The 20,781-nt window shown below is 46.3% G+C and overlaps 1 protein-coding gene across 1 annotated transcript in view; it reads right to left on the reverse strand.

The window, feature by feature from the left end:
• The window catches only part of cacna2d2a (calcium channel, voltage-dependent, alpha 2/delta subunit 2a), a 1,197,503-nt gene that overhangs the window by 351,406 nt on the left and 825,316 nt on the right, over positions 1 to 20,781 (reverse strand). The window contains exon 6 of the mRNA XM_078209320.1: positions 9,932 to 10,073. Within this exon, the coding sequence (XP_078065446.1) occupies positions 9,932 to 10,073 (142 nt within the window). The remainder of the gene's footprint in view (positions 1 to 9,931; positions 10,074 to 20,781) is intronic.

Here is a 20,781-nt window from a genome sequence, read left to right on the forward strand (position 1 = left end):
CGGGATATTGGGTTCATGTCACACTATCGGTAACCCCCACAGCTTGCCTGGACCTGCAGAATCTCAATGGCTGTCCTGTCTGGAGACAATATACATTTCTTTAACCTGTGCCTAATGCTCTCTCCACTCACATTGTCTGTATCTTTAAGATTTGATTAGCTGTAAAGATTCGCATTCTAATCAGTATTCTGTAACTTGATTTTGTGTCTCTGTATGCCCTGTTTGAGAGTAGATTTTCACTCAATCTGACGAAGGAGCAGCACTCCAAAAGCTAATGGCATTTGCTACCAAATAAACCTGTTGGACTTTAACCTGTTGTTGTTAAAACTCTTAGTGTGTTTACCCCAGTCCAACGCCAGCATCTCCACATCATTGTCTTTAAGGCAGTAAGATTGGGTGAGAGGCAAAAACGATCAGGTTTGCACCCAGTTTCTCGCCTCACTCGATCGTCCTGGCCCTGTTTTGCTGGCAAAATCAGCATCGCTGATTTAAATATTAATGTCATGATTAGTATGTTATTAGTAAATCCTGGATGCTGTCATCTGTCCCCTTGCCAGTCAGCCTGTGAGGGTGCAGCAGTGACTGCGGGAGACAAGGGGAGAGCTCTGCAGATGGGGGTGAAGTGGGAACTTTGCAGGGGTTGTGATTTGGGGGGGGGGGGGGGGGGGGCGGCTCTGCAAGGGTGGTGATTGGCCGGGGAGGGGAAACTCTGCAGATGGATGGTGATCAGCGGGGAAGGGGGAAGCTCTGAAGGGGTGGTGATCTGCAGGGGTGAATGAGACTGGGAGATCGGGGCGCCTGCACAATGGCACCCCGAGCTGTCAGCAGCTAGCTTCCCCGGCAAGCTTAGGCTCCATCCCCCCATGGTGAGAATCGCTTTGGGGCTCTGTTTTTGCACTGAGTGCCGTAAGATTGCGACTCGTGGCTTTCCGAAAAAATGTGTAATGGTCTGTTACGAGACTTTGTGTAACGGACTGTTTAATGACGTCTCTCTGTGTAATGAGTTGTACATTGGACTCCTAGTGTGTAATGGTCTTATAATGGGTCCCCTTTGTGGAATGAGTTGTGTATTCGAAGCACGTTTTCTAATGGGCTGCCTATTGGACTCACTGGGCCCTATTTTATGATGGACTTGAAACTGGGAGTGTTTGAAATCCGACTTTTAGGCCCGTTCTCAGATACGCACTCTGCCTGAAAAAATATCAGCGGTTACGAATTGCGCTGCTTAAGCCTGTGGATGAGGCTTAACGCGCCCGAAACCCTGCAGCTCCGATCGGCACCTCCAACTGCGCATGCGCAGAAAAAAAAAAGATAGAATGTGGCTCCCCTGCCACATCGCTCCCAGGCCAGATAATGCCTCCCCTGACATTGCCCCACCCCCCAAAACATTACTTACCCCTTATTTTCCCACCCACCCGCCACCCAGACCGATCGCAGCCTCCCCCCTCCTTTCCCCCACCGATCTCAGGCAGATAGCAGCGGACCCCACCTTCCCCCTCACTGATCACAGGCAGAGTGGCAACGGGCCCACCCCCTTCCCCCCACTGATCTCAAGCAGAGAGCCGTTGGACCCACCTTCTCCCCACCCCCCCACTGATCTCAAGCAGGGAGCCATCGGACATTCGGCACTTCCCTCCTCACTAGCTGGAGCGCCCGAATCGGACTTTGGTAAAGCATGTCTGTTTTGCGCCGAATCTGGATGGGCGAATGCAGTGGTAAAGGGGAAGTGCCGATAAGGTTGGCATGCAGCTCATTAAGTCAATTTAAATGCATGCAAATGCTTTTAAATGGCCGTTGCGCCCATTTTGGGCACGGTCCCTATCACAACCACTTTCGGGCCTTGGTAAAGGGGGAACCGGCGCGGAGGTGGGCGCAGATTGTGCTACTCGCCTCACACCTGACTTTACCAATTTTTTGCACCCGTTTTCGGGCGCAACTTGATGGTAAAATTGGGTCCTCTGTGTAGTGGAATCAGAATCTCTGAGTATTGGCTGTGATTGGATGCAGTGGATTCAATTGTATATCAGACTTTCTCTGTGTAACAGTCTATGTGTTGGACCATGTTAGTGCGATGGGCTGTGCCTCAGCCTCTCACCATATAATGGTCTGTGCCTCAGTCTCTCTCTGTCAGGGGCTGTGTATATTTCTCTGTCTGTATGAATGGCTATCTAGTGGTCTCTCTGTTCAAGGGGCTGTGTATTGGACTCTCTGTGTAATGGACTGTAAGTTAGACTCTCTGTGTATTGGTTTTGCTCTGTGTAATGGCGTATGTATTGAAACCCTTGCCTGTGTACTCTGCAAACTGAATCCAGTCCTTTATGCTAACTTGTCACAAAGAGAAGCTATAATGGAGATGCTCGTGTCCTTCAGCAAGGATATTGTAAAACTTCACATCACCATCCATCGCTCAGTGTGAGGCACATTCTCAGACTGGGATTTGTATGCAGAGTTTCAGTTGGATCCTCATCTTCATGCTCTGAGCTGTATTAGTTACTCAGAAAGATGAAATACAGAGAGCCGATCTCATGTCAGCTTACAGACGACTAAAGGCAGGCTGGCAGGCTCTGGTGTTGCAGAGATTCATTGCAGTAATTACCATGGAATGTGTGGGCAATCAACACAAGTGGAATCTGCCATCATTGGGAACATGTGGTGTGGCTGGGGGGGTGGTGGGAGGTGAAGGCGCTGAAAATGACAAATCTACCATTATTGCCCCACAGTAAATTCCAGCAGTCCCATCTTTCATTTTTAATTTATATGTTAATTAATTTGAAAGGGGTTCATCCGTCAATATAATTACTACATCGAGATGATGATCAATCAGCAGTTTACTGACATTAGTAGAATACCTGCCATCCATTAACTACTCCATTATCACAGTTCTGGAATTCAGTGTGTTAGAAGCCTGATGCCTGCCTGTCCTTCAATGAACTGTGCACGGACAACCCTGTTTACAATGTGCATACGCCTAGCAAGAAAATCCAAGCCCAACCACAAAAACCTACAATACAAACCACATGAACAAAACAGGGCCAATCCTGCCCTCACATATAGATTGTGTAAAGGTGTTCAGATCTCTTCTACAAAGCATTTTGAAAAACTGTCATTTGGAATTCTCAAAATTATTGTGTGTGTGTGCGTGCACGCACGAATGTATCTGTTGTCATGCATGTGTGAGCACGAGTGCGTGTGAACAGTACGTGAGTGACATGCATGTGCATGAGTGAACGCATGTGTGAGCATGTGCATGTGTTCATACATGCAAGAATGTGAGTGTGTGTCCATGAGAATGCACACACATGTAAGATTACTTATGAGAGAGTTTGTGAATGTGCATGTGTGTGTGCATGAGAGAGTGTGCATGCACGGGTGTGCGTTCATGAGAATGGAAAAGTGTGTACATGCATCAGTGACTGAGTGCATGTGAACGCGCATGTGTAAGTGAATGCATCTTAGAAAGTGTATGTGTGTGTGTGTCTATATAAACGATATTTGACATTGTGTAACTGAGAAAGGTGCACATTGCGTGCGTAGGTATTATATGCCGATATTATATACAATTATTGGGCCTGATTTTACCATTTTGAGTCTAAGTGCCGAATCCGGGCGTCAAATAGATCCGAGCCTGGAATCCTCTTTGCAGAGCGCCCATATGCGTTTTGCCGGCTCCAGTCCGATCCATGCTGTGGGCGGGGCTTAGCCCTGGCGGACCGATCAGAGCTCTGAACTGCGCATGCGCAGTTTGAAAAATATCTGACAGAGCGCGCCTGGGCGCGAAAGAAAAAAAAAGCTGAAAGCGGAGAGAGCGGCTCTCTGACGGTCATCCTCTGGTCGGGGAGGGGGAGGGAACCCAGATCATCCTCAGGAGGCGGGGCGTGGGGGGAGGGGGGGTCGTGGTGGGTCCGCCGCCACTCTGTGGGCGATCCCTCTTCCCCACTGGAGGAACGAATCCTTCCTGCCAGAGTGGACGTGTGGCCATGTCATCCCACAAAACCTTGAGGATGAAGCGATTCTGCGCTAAGAAGATGAAGCAGAACCGGCCGATTCCACAGTGGATCCGCATGAAAACCGGCTACAAGATCAGTACAAGTCCAAGAGGAGACACTGGAGAAGGACCAAGCTGGGCCTGTAAAGGGATACACCATCACTGGTACACTACCAGCCACAGATTACTCTTCCCTGCAGGGGCAAGAGAGCGGGAGAGATGGCTGTGGCTGGTAGTGTACCAGTGATGGTGTATCCCTTTACAGGCCCAGCTTGGTCCTTCTCCAGTGTCCCCTCTTGGAGTTGTACTGATCTTGTAGATGGTTTTCATGTGGATCCATTGTGGAATCGGCTGGTTCTGCTTCATCTTCTTACGAGGAATCGCTTCATCCTGAAGGCTTTGTGGGATGGCACGGCCGCACGTCCACTCCGGCAGGAGGGATTCGTTCCTCCGGTGGGGAGGAGGGATCGCCCGCAGAATGGCGGCGGACCCCCCTGCCCCCTCCCTCCCCACCGATCGGCTGCAGACTGGCAGCGGACCCCCCTACCCCGCCCCGACCAGAGGATGATCTGGGTCCCTCCTCCCCCCCCCCTCCCTCCTCCCCCCCCCCCTCCCTCCTCCTCCTCCCACGCCCCCCCCCTGCCCCCCACCCTCCTCCTCCTCCCACCACCCCCCACCAAGAGGAGGAGCTGGGTCAGAGAGCTGTTACAGGCTCTGACCCCACTCTTCGGAAGCTGCAGCGACGACTTCAGACTTTTATTTTGCAGGTTGCTTACAGCGCAGATGCGGAACGGGCCAGAAGACGGTAAAGGGGGATTTGGTGGTAGAGTTGGGCGCGCGGTTCATTAAGTCGATTTAAATGCATGCAAATGCATTTAAATCGCCGGGCTGCCCGATTCAGGTGCGGGCCGGACCCGCGCCCGAATCGGGTGTCAGTAAAGCCGCAATCTGCTCAGAATTGGGTGCACATCGCGGTGTAGGCCCGGCGCCCAACTTTACCACGATTTCACACCCGAAAACGGGCACAAAGTTTTGGTAAAATCGGGCCCATTATGTACAACCTTCTTTATCGTGTGGCCACAGCCTAACAAGGAGCTGGATTTTATGCCATATACCAAACCCTTGCCCCTGAAATGGCTTATTAGCAGCAGGGGAACTGCGGAGCATCCCTCTGCCATTGGCCAATTGCTGCCCTTGTGGCTAATTAATAGCCATTTAAGGGTATCACCCCATTGATGCTGGGATTTAACCAGCAGCACGAGAGGCTAATGCCATGTATCCTTTGAGGAAGGACAAATTGCCTGCTTAATGGGGCCCTGGACTTATTTGAGGGTACTGTTCCCCCATTTCCCCTTGCTCTTCATTCTCCCTTGGCTTCTCTACCCCAGACCACATCCATCTAGCCAGGCCTTCGCTGGGGCCATGCTAGTTATTCCCTCCCTCTCTCCTTACCTTTCACTCCAGCTCTAACTCCTTGGCATTGGGGATTGCTTTAGTCCTAGTAGTGGTGACAATTCACAGTGCTGCTGCTGGGACCAGAGAACTGTCAGTCAAGTGATTGGTTGGCAGCTCTCCAAGGTGGGATTTTGTTCTCAAATGGGGCAGAAGTCCTGCCTTAAACCAATTATTGTCCCTCCCAGTGTTTGATGCCAATGGAAGGGGGATGAGGGGTTCACCTCTGACTTTTTCTCTTGAGACTGGGGTGGGAACCCCAGTGCCCTATTAAATCCAACCCAACATCTCTCATAGTTTTTGCCTTCAGGCTGTCCTAGCCTCTCTGATCATGTGACTTGAAGGGTCAATGCATCCGATGACATTGCTTCCCAGAATATCAAACTGGCATCCAATAAACCAAATAATTGCTTTTGTAGTTAAGACTAATTGAAAACGCAGCATGCACTGTTGTGAAAGTGTATGTAAAGTGGATTGACTTTCCTTTCATGTGTCATAAAGGAGTTTTGGACAGGCAAGATCCTGGAAGCCTTTATACTATCATTATGAAGCTCAGAATGCAGAATAGAAGATTGTTTGAGGCCCAACTGGGGGCTGAGTATCTTTGAGTCCAGATGATTCTGTGCAAAGTATGGACAGCAAAGAAACCTCTGTCAAATATCCTGGTGGGAAGTGTCAATGTATCAGCAATGACATGCTTCGGCAATTACATTGTTAAGCTAATTGCCTTATTAAAAACAGGTAATGGTTTTTGACTCTACCTTTGAGAGTATAAATAGACACAGCTGGAAGGAATTTGTAGCTCTGCTAAGTTTAAAGTTTATTTATTAATGTCACAAGTAGGCTTACATTAACACTGTAATGAAGTTACTGTGAAAATCCCCTAGTTGTCACACTCCAGTGCCTCTTCGGGTACACTGAGGGAGAATTTAGCATGGCCAATGCACCTAACCCGCACGTCTTTTGGACTATGGGAGGAAACTGGAGCACCCTGATGCAACCCACGCAAACACGGGGAGATCATGCAAACTCCACACAAACAGTGACCTAAGCTGGGAATCGAAACAGGGTCCCTGGCGCTGAGGGGCAGCAGTGCTAACCACTGTGCCACCTTGCCGGGTGCAGTTAAGCTGCTGTATTATTTGTTCATCATAGAAATTAGAAGCAGGAGTAGGCCATTCAGCCCTCCAAGCCTGTTCATCCATTCATCTTGATCATGACTTATCATCAAATTCAATATCCTGATCCCGCTTATCCTCCCATATCCCTTGATCCCTTTAGCCCCAAGAGCTATATGTAATTTCTTCTTGAAATGAGACAATGTTTTGGCCTCAACTACATTCTGTGGTACTGAGTTCTGTTGAATTCTGTTGAATTCACCACATTCTGGGTGAAATTACTCCTCACCTCAGTTCTAAAAGGCCTACTGATTATCCTCAAATTATGACCTCTTGTTCTGGACTCCTGCACCACTGGGAACATTCTTTTTGAATCTACCCTGTCTAACCTTGTTAGAATTTTATAAGTTTCTATGAGATCCCCTCTCACTCTTCTAAACTTTAGTGAATAGAATCCTGACTGACTTAGTGTCTCCTCATATGATAGACCTGCCATCTCAGGAATCAGCCTAGTAAACCTTCGCTGTACTCCCTCTATAGCAAGGACATCCTTCCTCAGATAAGGACACCAAAACTGCACACAATACTCCAGGTGTGGCCTCACAAACGCCCTATACAATTACAGCAAATCATCCCTATCCCTATAGTCAAATCCTCTCACTATGGCCAGCATATCATTTGCCATCTTTACTGCCTGCTGTACCTGTGCGCTTACTTTCAGCGACTGATGTATGAGGACTCCAAGGTCTCGCTGAGTACCCACCTCTCTCAATTTACACCCATTCAAGTAATAATGTCTTCCTATTATTGCTACCAAAATGGATAACCTCACATTTATCCACATTATACTGCATCTGCCATGCAGATGCCCACTCAGCCTCAACCCCAATCACGCTGAAACATCTCTGCATCCTCCTCACAGCTCACCCTCCCACCCAACTTTGAATCATCTGCAACTTTGGAGATAATACATTCAGTTCCCTCTTCCAAACCATTAATATATAACGTGAACAGTTGGGGTCCTAGCACAGATCCCTGTGGAACCCCACTGGTCACTGACTGCCAATCAGAAAATAGACCCATTTATGCCAACTCTTTGCTTCATATCTACTAACCAGCTTTCTATTCATCTCAAGACATTACCTGCAATCCCATGCGCTTTAACTTTACATAGTAATCTGTTAAGTGAGACCTTGTCAAAAGCCTTCTGAAAGTAAATAAACCAATCTACTGGTTCTCCTCGGTCAGTTCTACGAGTTACATCCTCAAAAAATTCCATTAGATTTGTCAAGCATGATTTTCCTTTTAGAATATAGAACATAGAAAAACTACAGCACAAACAGGCCCTTCGGCCCACAAGTTGCACCGGTCATGTCCCTACCTACCTAGGCCTATATATAGGCTTACCTATAACCCTCAATCCTATTAAGTCCCATGTACTCATCCAGAAGTCTCTGAAAAGACCCTATCGAGTTTGCCTCCACCATCATTGACGGCAGCCGATTCCACTCACCCACCACCCTCTGAGTGAAAAACTTACCCCTGACATCTCCTCTGTACCTACTCCCCAGCACCTTAAACCTGTGTCCTCTCGTAGCAGCCATTTCAGCCCTGGGAAAAAGCCTCTGAGAATCCACCCGATCTATACCTCTCAACATTTTGTACACCTCTATCAGGTCACCTCTCAACCTTCGTCTCTCCAAGGAGAAAAGATCAAGCTCCCTCAACCTATCCTCATAAGGCATGCCACCCGATCCAGGCAACATCCTTGTAAATCTTCTCTGCACCCTTTCAATAATTTCTACATCCTTCCTGTAATGAGGCGACCAGAACTGAGCACAGTACTCTAAGTGGGGTCTGACGAGGGTCTTATAAAGCTGCATCATTATCTCTCGACTCCTAAACTCAATCCCTCGATTGATGAAGGCCAGCACACCATTTGATTTTCCATGCTGACTTTGTCTGATTCTACTACTGTCTTCCAAATGCCAGGTTATGAAATCCTTGATAATAGACTCTAGCAACTTCCCCAGTACTGACGTTAGGCTCACTGGTCTATGGTTCCCTGTTTTCCCTCTACTTCCCTTTTTGAATAGCAAGCTTACATTAGCTACTCTCCAATCTGTAGGAACTATTCCAGACTCCAAATAACTTTGGAAAATAACCACCAACAGATCTACTATTTCCAGGGCCATTTCCTTAATTACCCTGGATGAAGATTATCAGGACCTGGAGATTTATCCTCCTTAATCTCATCAATTTCCTCAAAACAATTCTCTATTAATGCTGATTTCCTTCAGCTCCTCATGAAAACATATTTCTCTCAACACTTCTGGCACATTATTCATGTCTTCCTTTGTGAAGACTGAAGCAAAGTACAAATTTAATTTCTCAGCCATTTCTTTATTCCCCATTATTAATTCTCCCATTTTTGACTGTAAGGGGACTACATTCATTTTTGTCAATCTTTTTCTCTTTAGATATCTATAGAAACTTTTACAGTCAGTTTTAATGTTCCCCGCTAGCTTACTTTCATGCTCTATTTTTCCCTTCATCAATCACTTGATCCTCTTATGCTGAATTTTAAACTGCCCACAATCCTCAGGCCTATCGCTTTTTCTTGCCAATTTGTATGCTTCTTCCTTGAATCTGATACTATCTCTAATTTCCCTTGTAAGCCCTGGTTTAGCCACAATTCCCTTACCACTCTTGCACCAAACAGGAATAAACAACTTCTGGAGTTCACCTATTCATTCTTTAAATGCCCGCCATTGTCTGTCCACTGTCTTTCCTTTCAGTAATGTTTCCCAGTCCATCATGGCCAATTCATGCCTCATACCATCATAATTACCTTTCTTGAGATTCAGGACCTTGGTCTCAGAATTAACTACATCACTATCCATCTTGACAAAGAACTCTACCATATTATGGTTACTCATCCCCAAGGGTTCTCTCACAACTAGGTTACCAACTAATCCTTTCTCGTGACGCAACACCCAGTCCAATATGGCCTGCACCCTTATTGATTCCTCAACCTATTACTCCAGAAAACCATCCCATATACACTCCAGAAATTCCTCCTCCATTGTACAATCATATACTAACATTTGATAGTAACAGGGAATCAACATATAATAGTTGTTAATAAATCAAATGAGGATTTCAAAAGACACTTCTTACTCAGGGAATGGTGAGAAGGTGAAAATGGCTACCACAAGGAGTAGATGAGGGAAACAGTACAAATGCATTTAAGGGAAAGCTAGGTAAGTACATTAGGGAGAAAAGAATAGAAGGGTATGTTGATGTGGTATGTGGTTTGTGTGGAGCATAAACATTATTATTAATTGAAGGGCTGTAAAATCTGTGTAATACTCACAGCCCTTGTAGATGTCCGTTGGAATCTGCACTGCCATGTAGGAATAGTTGACTTTGACCTTGAAGTTTGGATCATCCACAAACTCCAACTGTAAAGGATTCATTTGTTCACCATCTGAGTTTTCATCGTCTCTATCACCACCCTATAACAAACAGAGAAGATAATGAGAAATGCTGGGAAGATGGAGATGGGAACCTCTGGGACATGCCTGAGTAGTTATTCGTGCAAGGCAGGGTCATAAATTTGTCAGAGGGCAGAGAGTCTTAGTTTTGACAGTTTATAGCTTCCTGTGTGATGTTCTTTATCTTGGGCTGGAGCATTCTAATAAGATTTACAATAGCAGCACTTAACATTATTCATACCAGCACTTATGTGAGTAATGGGGTCAAAGCTAAATGGTCAAAAAGTTATAATACCTAAATGTAAAAGCAATTCTCACGGGATTAGGTAAAACAGCTCATGTCAAAGAACTAAAAGTGGCACAGGCCAAATATATAAAAGGGTTCACTGTAGTACATTTGTGATTCAGTGAACTCAAACTAATATGAACATACAATTAAAAATTACACTACTGTCACTCCATTTATTAAGTGCATCACCAATTTGAATCTATCCAATCCAGCTTTTGCTTCCCTCACTGTATTAAAAAAACCTGAGTCATAAACAAGGGTTCCATTATCACTCCCTACCCTCGAGATTTCCACAACATTCAACAAGGCTGAATTTGACACCCTTATCAAAGGTTTCTCTTTGCCATTCAACCCATGAGGTTGACTTCTCACAGTTTTAGTTCGACATGGCTGAATACAGTTAATCTATCTCCAGTAATGCCCTTTCCTGCACCGCCACCTTCAAGATCCCCCAAGGATCCATCGGTGGCTCCTCCTCTTTTGTTCAAGGTGTCACTCAGTTTGACCTTTCCACCATCTCTTTCCATCCCTCTCTTGCTTCAAGCTCAATATGATGGAGACTAAAATGGCGGCACGGTAGCACAGTGGTTAGCACTGCTGCTTCACAGCTCCAGGGTCCTGGGTTCGATTCCCGGCTCGGGTCACTGTCTGTGTGGAGTTTGCACATTCTCCTCGTGTCTGCGTGGGTTTCCTCCGGGTGCTCCGGTTTCCTCCCACAGTCCAAAGATGTGCGGGTTAGGTTGATTGGCCGGGTTAAAAATTGTCCCTGAGATGCGTAGTTAGAGGGATTAGCGGGTAAATATGTGGGGGTAGGGCCTGGGTGGGATTGTGGTCGGTGCAGACTCGATGGGCCGAATGGCCTCCTTCTGCACTGTAGGGTTTCTATGTTTCTATGTTTCTATGTAAAATGGTCTGCTTCAGATTTAATGAACTGAATTTGAATTCCAGCGGTGACCGTTTTGGGGTTTGAACATTTGTTAGCCAGGATATTAGACTGGACCTCTGGATTTTCAGTTTTGTGACTTTATCATTAAGTCATGATCCACCCAATGGTCAGCTTCACCCCCACCATAAACTCCATGGCTTTGTCAATGGCTCCATTGCCTGTCCACTTGCTCAAACCTGAGCGTGACACCCTGTTCAACTTAGATGAGTTTTAAATATCCATTCCAATTCCGCATTTTTCTCAGTCCTGCCAGCAATGAACACCACCATCAACTCTAGACTTTACTTGGCAGAGTGCCATTCTCGATAAATTCCAAATTGCCCAAACTGTTACATTTTGTCCTACATTGGGTCCTGCTTGTTCAGCATCCTTCCTCTTTGACCTACACTAGCTCTCAGTACCTCAATAGTCCCATCAAATTCTTCATTTTCATCTCTAAATGTCTCAAGGGCTTTCTCCCACCATATCCCTACATATTGCCGTCAATGTTCTGTTCCTCTTGTTCCTGATCTTTTGTCCATCCTTTCCCCTAGCCTGAAGACTGCGCCTTTTTAATTGTGGCCGGGGACTTCAATCAGGTCAAGCTCAAGAGTGGACTACCAAGTTACCACCAACACATCTCCTGTTCCGCCAGAGGTCCAAATATCCTAGACCACTGCTACACAAATATCAAACATGCCTACCGCTATATCACCTGCCCACATTTTGGCAGATCAGACCACAAGACTGTGCTCCTGCTCCTGGCTTACAAGCAAAAACTGAAGCGGGAGAATCCATCAAAGAAAGTCGTGCAATGTTGGTCTGAGGAATCGGATTATCTCCGATGGGACTGCTCACAGTCAGTGGACTGGTAAGTATTTAAAAACTCTGCGACCAGCCTGAACGAGCATGCCACTCCCATAACTGACTTCATTAGTAAGTGTGTAGAAGGCTGTGTGCCAAAGGAGCAAATCCGTGTGTTTCCCAACCAAAAACCATGGATGGACAGGATGAACCACTGCTTGCTGAAGTCTAGGTCGGATGCGTTCAAGTCAGGTGACCCTGAGCTATGCAAGAAAGCCAGATATGATCTAAGGGGATCCATCAAAGATGCCCAAAGACCCTCGCTGACTATGGCAAGGTCTACAAGAGATAACAGGCTACAAGATGAAGGCATATAAAATTGGTGGCTCCAACGCACTACTCCCTGATGAGCTCAATGCATTCCATGCCCGTTTTGAGCAAGAGGTCAGCGACAGCATGCCCTCCATCTCGGAAGCCCCAGATAAACCTGTATCTGAGGTCACCACTGCAGATGCCAGAGCAGCCTTCTCGAAGGTCAACCCACGGAAAATGACTGGCCCGGATGGGGTACCTGGACGAGCACTCAGATCCTGCGTGGGTCAGCTAGCGGCGGTATTCACAGACATCTCTTTACAACAATCTGATGTCCAATTGTAGTGGGTCGGATTTCAAACAGTGACAAGACAGAGTACAGGAATGAGATAGAGAATCTGGTGAACTGGTGTGGCAACAATAATCTTTCCCTCAATATCAACAAAGTGAAGGAGATGGTCATCGACTTCAGGAAGCGTAGTGGAGAACATGCTCATGATGACAACCATATCCCGGTATCAAAGAAAAACCAAGCAGCATGCCGTAATGACTATCGTCCGGTGGCTCTGACAAAGAACAGTACAGCACAGGAAACAGGCCCTTCGGCCCTCCAAGCCTGTGCCACTCATTGGTCCAACTAGACCAGTCGTTTGTATCCCTCCATTCCCAGACTGCTCATGTGACTATCCAGGTACGTCTGAAACGATGCCAGCGTGTCTGCCTCCACCACCCTACTTGGCAGCGCATTCCAGGCCCCCACCACTCTCTGTGTAAAAAACGTCCCTCTGATATCTGAGTTATACCTCGCCCCTCTCACCTTGAGCCCGTGACCCCTCGTGATCGTCACCTCCGACCTGGGAAAAAGCTTCCCACTGTTCACCCTATCTATACCCCTCATAATTTTGTACACCTCTATTATGTCTCCCCTCATTCTCCGTCTTTCCAGGGAGAACAAGCCCAGTTTACCCAATCTCTCCTCATAGCTAAGACCCTCCATACCAGGCAACATCCTGGTAAACCTTCTCTGCACTCTCTCTAAAGCCTCCACGTCCTTCTGGTAGTGCGGCGACCAGAACTGGACGCAGTACTCCAAATGTGGCCCAACCAGCGTTCTATACAGCTGCATCATCAGACTCCAGCTTTTATACTCTATACCCCGTCCTATAAAGGCAAGCATACCATATGCCTTCTTCACCACCTTCTCCATGTGTGCTGCCACCTTCAAGGATTTGTGGACTTGCACACCTGGGTCCCTCTGTGTTTCTATACTCTTGATGGCTCTGCCATTTATTGTATAACTCCCCCCTACATTATTCTTCCAAAATGCATCACTTCGCATTTATCTGGATTAAATTCCATCTGCCATTTCTCCACCCAATTTTACAGCCTATCTATATCCTGCTGTATTGTCCGACAATGTTCATCGCTATCCTCAAGTCCAGCCATCTTCGTATCATCCGCAAACTTGCTGATAACACCAGTTACACCTTCTTCCAAATCATTTATATATATCACAAATAGCAGAGGTCCCAGTACAGAGCCCTGCGGAACACCACTGGTCACAGACCTCCAGCCGGAAAAAGACTCTTCGACTGCTACCCTCTGCCTCCTGTGGCCAAGCCAGTTTCCTACCCATCTAGCCACCTCCCCTTGTATCCCATGAGCCTTAACCTTCTTAACCAACCTGCCATGAGGGACTTTGTCAAATGCCTTACTGAAATCCATATAGACGACATCCACGGCCCTTCCTTCGTCAACCGTTTTTGTCACTTCCTCAAAAAACTCCACCAAATTTGTAAGGCACGACCTCCCTCTTACAAAACCATGCAGTCTGTCACTAATGAGATTGTTCCGTTCTAAATGCGCATACATCCTGTCTCTAAGAATCCTCTCCAACAACTTCCTTACCACGGACGTCAAGCTCACTGGCCTATAAATACCCGGGTTATCCCTGCTACCCTTCTTAAATAACGGTACCACATTCGCTATCCTCCAATCCTCAGGGACCTCACCTGTGTCCAATGAAGAGACAAAGATTTCCGTCAGAGGCCCAGCAATTACATCTCTTGTCTCCCTGAGCAGTCTAGGATAGATGCCATCAGGCCCTGGGGATTTGTCAGTTTTAATGTTCCCTAAAAAACCTAACACTTCCTCCCTTGTAATGGAGATTCTCTCTAATGGGTCAACACCTCCCTCTGAGACACTCCCAGTCAACAAGTCCCTCTCCTTTGTGAATACCGATGCAAAGTATTCATTTAGGATCTCCCCTATTCCCTTGGGTTCTAAGCATAATTCCCCTCCTTTGTCCCTGAGAGGTCCGACTTTTTCCCTGACAACTCTTTTGTTCCTAACATATGAATAAAGTGCCTTAGGATTCTCCTTAATCCTGTCTGCCAAGAACATTTCGTGACCTCTTTTTGCCCTTCTAACTCCCCGTTTGAGTTCTTTCCTACTCTCTCTGTATTCCTCCAGAGCTCCATCTGTTTTCAATTGCCTAGACCTAACGTACGCCTCTCTTTTCTTTTTGATCAGATCCTCAATTTCCCTGGTTATCCACGGCTCTCGAATCCTACCTTTCCTATCCTTCCTTTTTATAGGCACATGCCTGTCCTGCAGCCTTATCAACTGTTCCTTAAAAGACTCCCACATGCCAGACGTGGACCTACCCCCGAACAGCCTCTCCCAATCAACGGCCACCAATTCCCGCCTAATCCGGCTATAGTTAGCCTTCCCCCAATTTAGCACCCTACCCTTAGGACAACACTCGTCCTTGTCCATTACTATCCTAAAGTTAACAGAGTTGTGGTCACTATTTGCCACATGTTCCCCGACCGAAACTTTGATGACCTGACCGGGCTCATTTCCCAGAACTAGATCCAGTATAGCCTCCTCTCTAGTTGGGCTATCTACATACTGTTCCAAAGAACCTTCCAGTACGCATTTTACAAATTCCTCTCCGTCCAGACCCCCAGCCCTAAGCACTTTCCAGTCTATACCAGGGAAATTGAAGTCTCCCACTACAACAACCCTATTTTTTCTGCACATATCCAGAATCTCCTGACATATCCTTTCCTCCACTTCCCGTGGGTTGTTGGGTGGCCTGTAGTATACCCCCAGCATAGTGATTGCACCTTTCCTGTTTCTGAGCTCCACCCCCAGCGACTCATTACATGACTCCTCTAAATTGTCCACCCTCTGCATCGCTGTAATATGCTCCCTAACTAATACCGCTACTTCCCCACCTCTTTTAGCCCCTCCTCTGTCTCGCCTAAAACACTTATACCCCGGAATATTCAGCGGCCAGTCCTGTCCTTCTTTTAACCATGTCTCCGTCACCGCAACCACATCCAAATTCCGCGTAAGCATTAAGGCCCTAAGTTCGTCTGTCTTACCCGTTACGCTCCTCGCATTGAAGCAGATGCACTCCAGCCCTCCAGGCCCACTCAGGTCATCCTGCTCCAGAATCCTCTTCTTCTTAGCTAGCCTTGCCCTGGCCCCCAGCTGACATCCATCATTATGAAGTGCTTTGAAAGGTTAGACACGGCACAAATCAATTCCAGCCTCCCGGATTGCCTGGATCCACTACAGTTCACCCACTGCTGCAACAGGTCCACAGCAGACTCCCTGGCCCTGCACTCAACCCTGGAATATGTAGATAACAAAGACACCTATGTTAGACTCCTATTTATTGACTGCAGCTTAGCCTTCAACATCATCTCCAAACTCCATGGCCTGGGCCTTGGCTCCTCCCTCTGCGACAGGATCCTGAACTTCCTAACCCACAGACCACAATCAGAAGGATAGGCAACAACACCTCCTCCACGATCATTCTCAACATTGGTGTCCCACAAGGCTATCCTCAGCCCCCTACTATACTCCTTATACACCTGTGACTGTGTGGCCAAATTCCCCTCCAACTCAATTTTCAAGTTTGCTGATGACATCATTGTAGTGAGTTGGATCTCAAACAATGAGAAGATAGAGTACAGGAATGAGACTGAGGAGATTCTCTATGGATGGCAACTTCAGGAAGCATAGTGGAGAACATGCCCCTGTCTATGTCAATGGGAGAGAAGTAGAAAGGGTCGAGAGCTTCACGTTTTTAGGTTTCCAGATCACCAATAACCTGTCTTCATCCCTCCAAGACGATACTATAGTTAAAAAAACCCACCAAAGCCTCTACTTTCTCAGAAGACGAAGGAAATTTGGCATGTCAGCTACGACTCTCACTAACTTTTACAGATGCACCATAGAAAGCATTCTTTCTGGTTGTATCACTGCTTGGTATGGCTCCTGCTCTGTTCAAGACCGCAAGAAACCACAAAAGGTCGTGAATCTAGCCCAATCCATCACACAAACCAGTCTCCCACCCATTGACTCTGTCTACACTTCCCACTGCCTCGGAAAAGCAGCCAGCATAATTAAGGACCCCATGCCCCGGGGATACTCTCTTCCACCTTCTTCCGTCGGGAAAAAGATACAAAAGTCTGAGGTCCCGTACCAACCGGCTCAAGAATAGCTTCTTCCCTGCTGCCATCAGACTTTTGAATGAACCTACCTTGCACTAAGTTGATCTTTCTCTATATCCTAGCACTCTCTAGGATGTGCTACATTCTGCACTCTCTCCTTTCCTTCTCTATGAATGATGTTGTTCGTCCATCGTCGCCGATGAGGACCTCGACACCATTAGTCATTATGAGGCTGGATGCGGTATGTCCGAAGATGACTGATCAGGCCAATTCGAGCACGGAATGTCCTGGCACATATTGGGCAAACTTGTGTAGGCACTGTAGTTGTTGCGCTGGTGGCTCTGGACTTGCGCAGCTCGCACTTAAGTTGTGCTTCAGCATTGCACCTTGCTTCATAAGCTTTACAGCCCTTGTGGATGAGGCAGCGCCAGGTAGGGCGGTTTTGTGCCAGCGTTTCCCAGGTGGTCGTGTCTATGTCAAGCGACTTCAGGGTGGCCTTGAGTGTGTCTTTGTAACGTTTCTTCTGCCCTCCATGCGAGCATCTTCCAGCAGTGAGTTCCCCAAAAAGGAGCTGCTTGGGTATGTGCTCGTCCGGCGTACGGATGACATGACCTGCCCACCGGGTCTGTGCTGTCACCAGCAGTGTGTGGACTGATGGTAGACTTGCTCTAGAGAGAACTTCAGTGTCTGGTACTTTATCTTGTCATCTGATGCGTAATATTCTGCGAAGACAAGTCATATGGAAATGATTGAGCTGTCTTGCATGCCTTCGATACACAGTCCACGTTTCACAGGCATACTGGTCCACTGCCTGTAGCTTCTGCCCTTTGATTGTGATTATAAGTTCTGTGTACGGTGCATGAGGAGCAGGCTGGTGCATGACTTCGGTCTTTTTAATGTTGACGGTGAGTCCAAGCCGTGGAAAATTTGTCCATACCGACTTGCATCTCTGGCTCTGAGCCAGTATACAGGGTGCAGTCATCGGCAAAGAGGAAGTCTCTCAGAACAGTCTCCTTCACTTTGGTAATAGCTTGAAGTCTCCTCAGGTTGAAGAATTTCCCATCCATTCTGTACTTTACTTAAGGCAACACTGTCCTGGAAGGCATCATTCAGCATGGCAGTAAACATCATGCTGAACAGTGTGGGTGCGAGCACACAGCCCTGTTTAACACCATTGGTGACTGGGAATGCCTCAGAGGATTCTCCGCCGTCCAGTACTCTGGCCATCATGCCATCGTGGAACTGGCGTACCATCTGAATGAATTTGGGGGGGCAGCCGAACCTTGACATGATCCTCCACAGGCCTTGTCGGCTGACAGTGTCGAAGGCTTTCACGATGTCAACAAAGATTGTGTAGAGCTCGCGATTCTGCTCCTGACACTTCTCCTGAAGTTGGCGCGTGGCAAAAATCATGTCAATAGTGTTGATATGCTTTGACTGTATAGCGTGCAAGAAACAATACTTTTCATTGTATATTAATACATGTGACAATAAATCAAATCAAATCAAAATTCATTCCCCTGATCCCATCTTTTGGGCTCCCTCCCTAATGCTCTCCACAACATCTCTAAACTCTTCAAGATCCATCACTTTGATCAAGCTTTTATTTACCCATGTGAATTTGTTCCCTTCCTGGCTCAGTGTCCACTTTCAGGACAACTATTTGTGACATACCTAGGAATCTGCCAGCTTTTTAATGCTAAAGATGTCATAAATGGAATTATGTTGCTTCTGCTGCACAATGGAAAACTGTCACAATTAAACAGGTGATACTTTTAATTCATGACCCTCGCTGCATAGATACTCAGTTGTGATGTGGTACACTTTGGATTAACACTGAGTTGCGGAGAGAATAATTCAACAAAATGTTTTCCCCATCTTGTTCTTTCTATTATCATGAAGAAGTCAAAGGTTGAATTTTACTTGTAACTTAGGCATTACTTTCAGCTGCCAGACTGACTGACATGCCACATATATAGGTTTCTGAAGACTATCATTTTCATGTGTACAGGGACGGGCAGCTGGTGTACTATTTCAAGAAATTACAATTTTAACTTCTGCTGCACCGTCTCGTCATTATCCTTCAGTTGTGGATTAAAGTCAAACAGTGAATCAGAATGAATCTTTCCTCTTACATTTAGTGTCACCTTTGCAGTCATTTTGATCAATCTAAGTCTTCTTTTTAACAGCGTCTTTCTCTTTCAAGTGTGACTCTCATTTCACATATGATCTTGTCTCTTATTAAGGATTCATACAAATCTGTAAAATTGCTAATGGATCCTATAATTTTCAGTGTCGTGATTCACTTTTTTAGATGATCTCACACTCGTGGTTGCAGATCAAAAATGAATTGCTGCACTGTTCCTTTCACTGCGGGTGCAGTATTCATCAGGTTCCCAAATCCAATCTCTGTTGATATCTGAATATCAAGCAAGCCATTGTCTACGGATGGCACTCGCTAAAAAACATAAACATTTTACTTTCCAGTTCTCCCTTGCTACCTGGCATTCAAAGTCCCAAAATTCCACAGGAAATGCAACCCTTCCATGACTAAACAAAAGATGTAAAGGAAACAAGGAGGCTTATAATATTGCCAAGAGCAAGAATAAGCCCGAGGGTTGGGAGAGCTGCAGAAACCAGTAACTGATAACCAAAAATTCAGTAGGTAGAAAATATATTATGGAAGTAAACTTGCACCAAATATAAAAATACAAATTGAAGGAACTTCCATAAGTATAAGTAAAAAAGAAGAGTACAGGAAATAATTGTTGATTCCTCAGAGGCAGAAGCAGGACAAATTGTATTGTGGAAGAAGAAAACAGCAGAAATTTTAAACATGTAATTTGGTCCAGCTATTACGGAAGAAATGATGTTGAAGCTGTCAGTGGTCACCCTCATTATTCCTCTGATAGCAATTTCTGGAGCTTTGAAAGATGCAGTTCAATATGGAAATCAGAAGAATCTTTGCTCTCACTGGTGGTGAGCTTGGAGGTGAAAAGGGCATTTAATTAGGTGGGACCATGATATACCAGAACAGTGAGGTACTGGAACGCCACAGCCATTCCATCTCTGTTAGAGTTAAATTCTGGGCAGAATGGTCTATGGTTGACCTTCCTGCCTTGCTGCCTTTTGAGGGTCTTAAGTGGTCAATTAATTACCACGTAAGGGCCTCATCATGTCACTGTTGGTATTAATCCAGCTGCAGGTGGATTAATCCATATAACCAGCTTGTCATCTCAGGTGGGAGGGGTCCCTGAATCAAAAGAACTCAGTGCCTGATTGAGAGACTCAACATTGGGAAACAGGGTGGAGAGCCCACTGAGAGCCAACTTCCACCCTTGTTGCCAAACCATCTGCACCTTGTGACTCCAACACCACACTATTACTCACCCGTGGCCTGGGCCACTCCACAATTGGGACTTTGGCAGAGTTTTTCCTGCATAGAAACTCGAAGCAGAAGTAGGCCATTCGGCCCTTCGAGCCTGCTCCATCATTCATTTTGATCATGGCTGATCATCAAATTCAATATCCTGATCCCCCCTTTCCCCCCCATATCCCTTAATCCCTTTAGCCCCAAGAGCTATATGTAATTACTCCTTGAAATCAGGCAATGTTTTGGCCTCAATTACTTTCTGTGGTAGTGAATTCCACACATTCACCACCCTCTGAAGAAATTTGTCTACACCTCAGTTCAAAATGGTTTACTCTTTATCCTCAAACTATGACCCCCCTAGTTGTGGACTCCCCCACCATTGGGAACATTTTTTCTGAATCTACCATGTCTAACCCTGTTAGAATTCTATAAGTTTCTATGAGATCCCCTTTCACTCCTTAAACTCCAATGAATATAATCCTAACCCACTTCACCTCTCCCCATATGACAGACCTGCCATCCCAGGAATCAGCCTGGTAAACCTTTTCTGTACTCCT

Source organism: Mustelus asterias, chromosome 3 (genome assembly GCF_964213995.1).
Source record: "Mustelus asterias chromosome 3, sMusAst1.hap1.1, whole genome shotgun sequence".
Classification (NCBI taxonomy): Eukaryota; Metazoa; Chordata; class Chondrichthyes; order Carcharhiniformes; family Triakidae; genus Mustelus; species Mustelus asterias.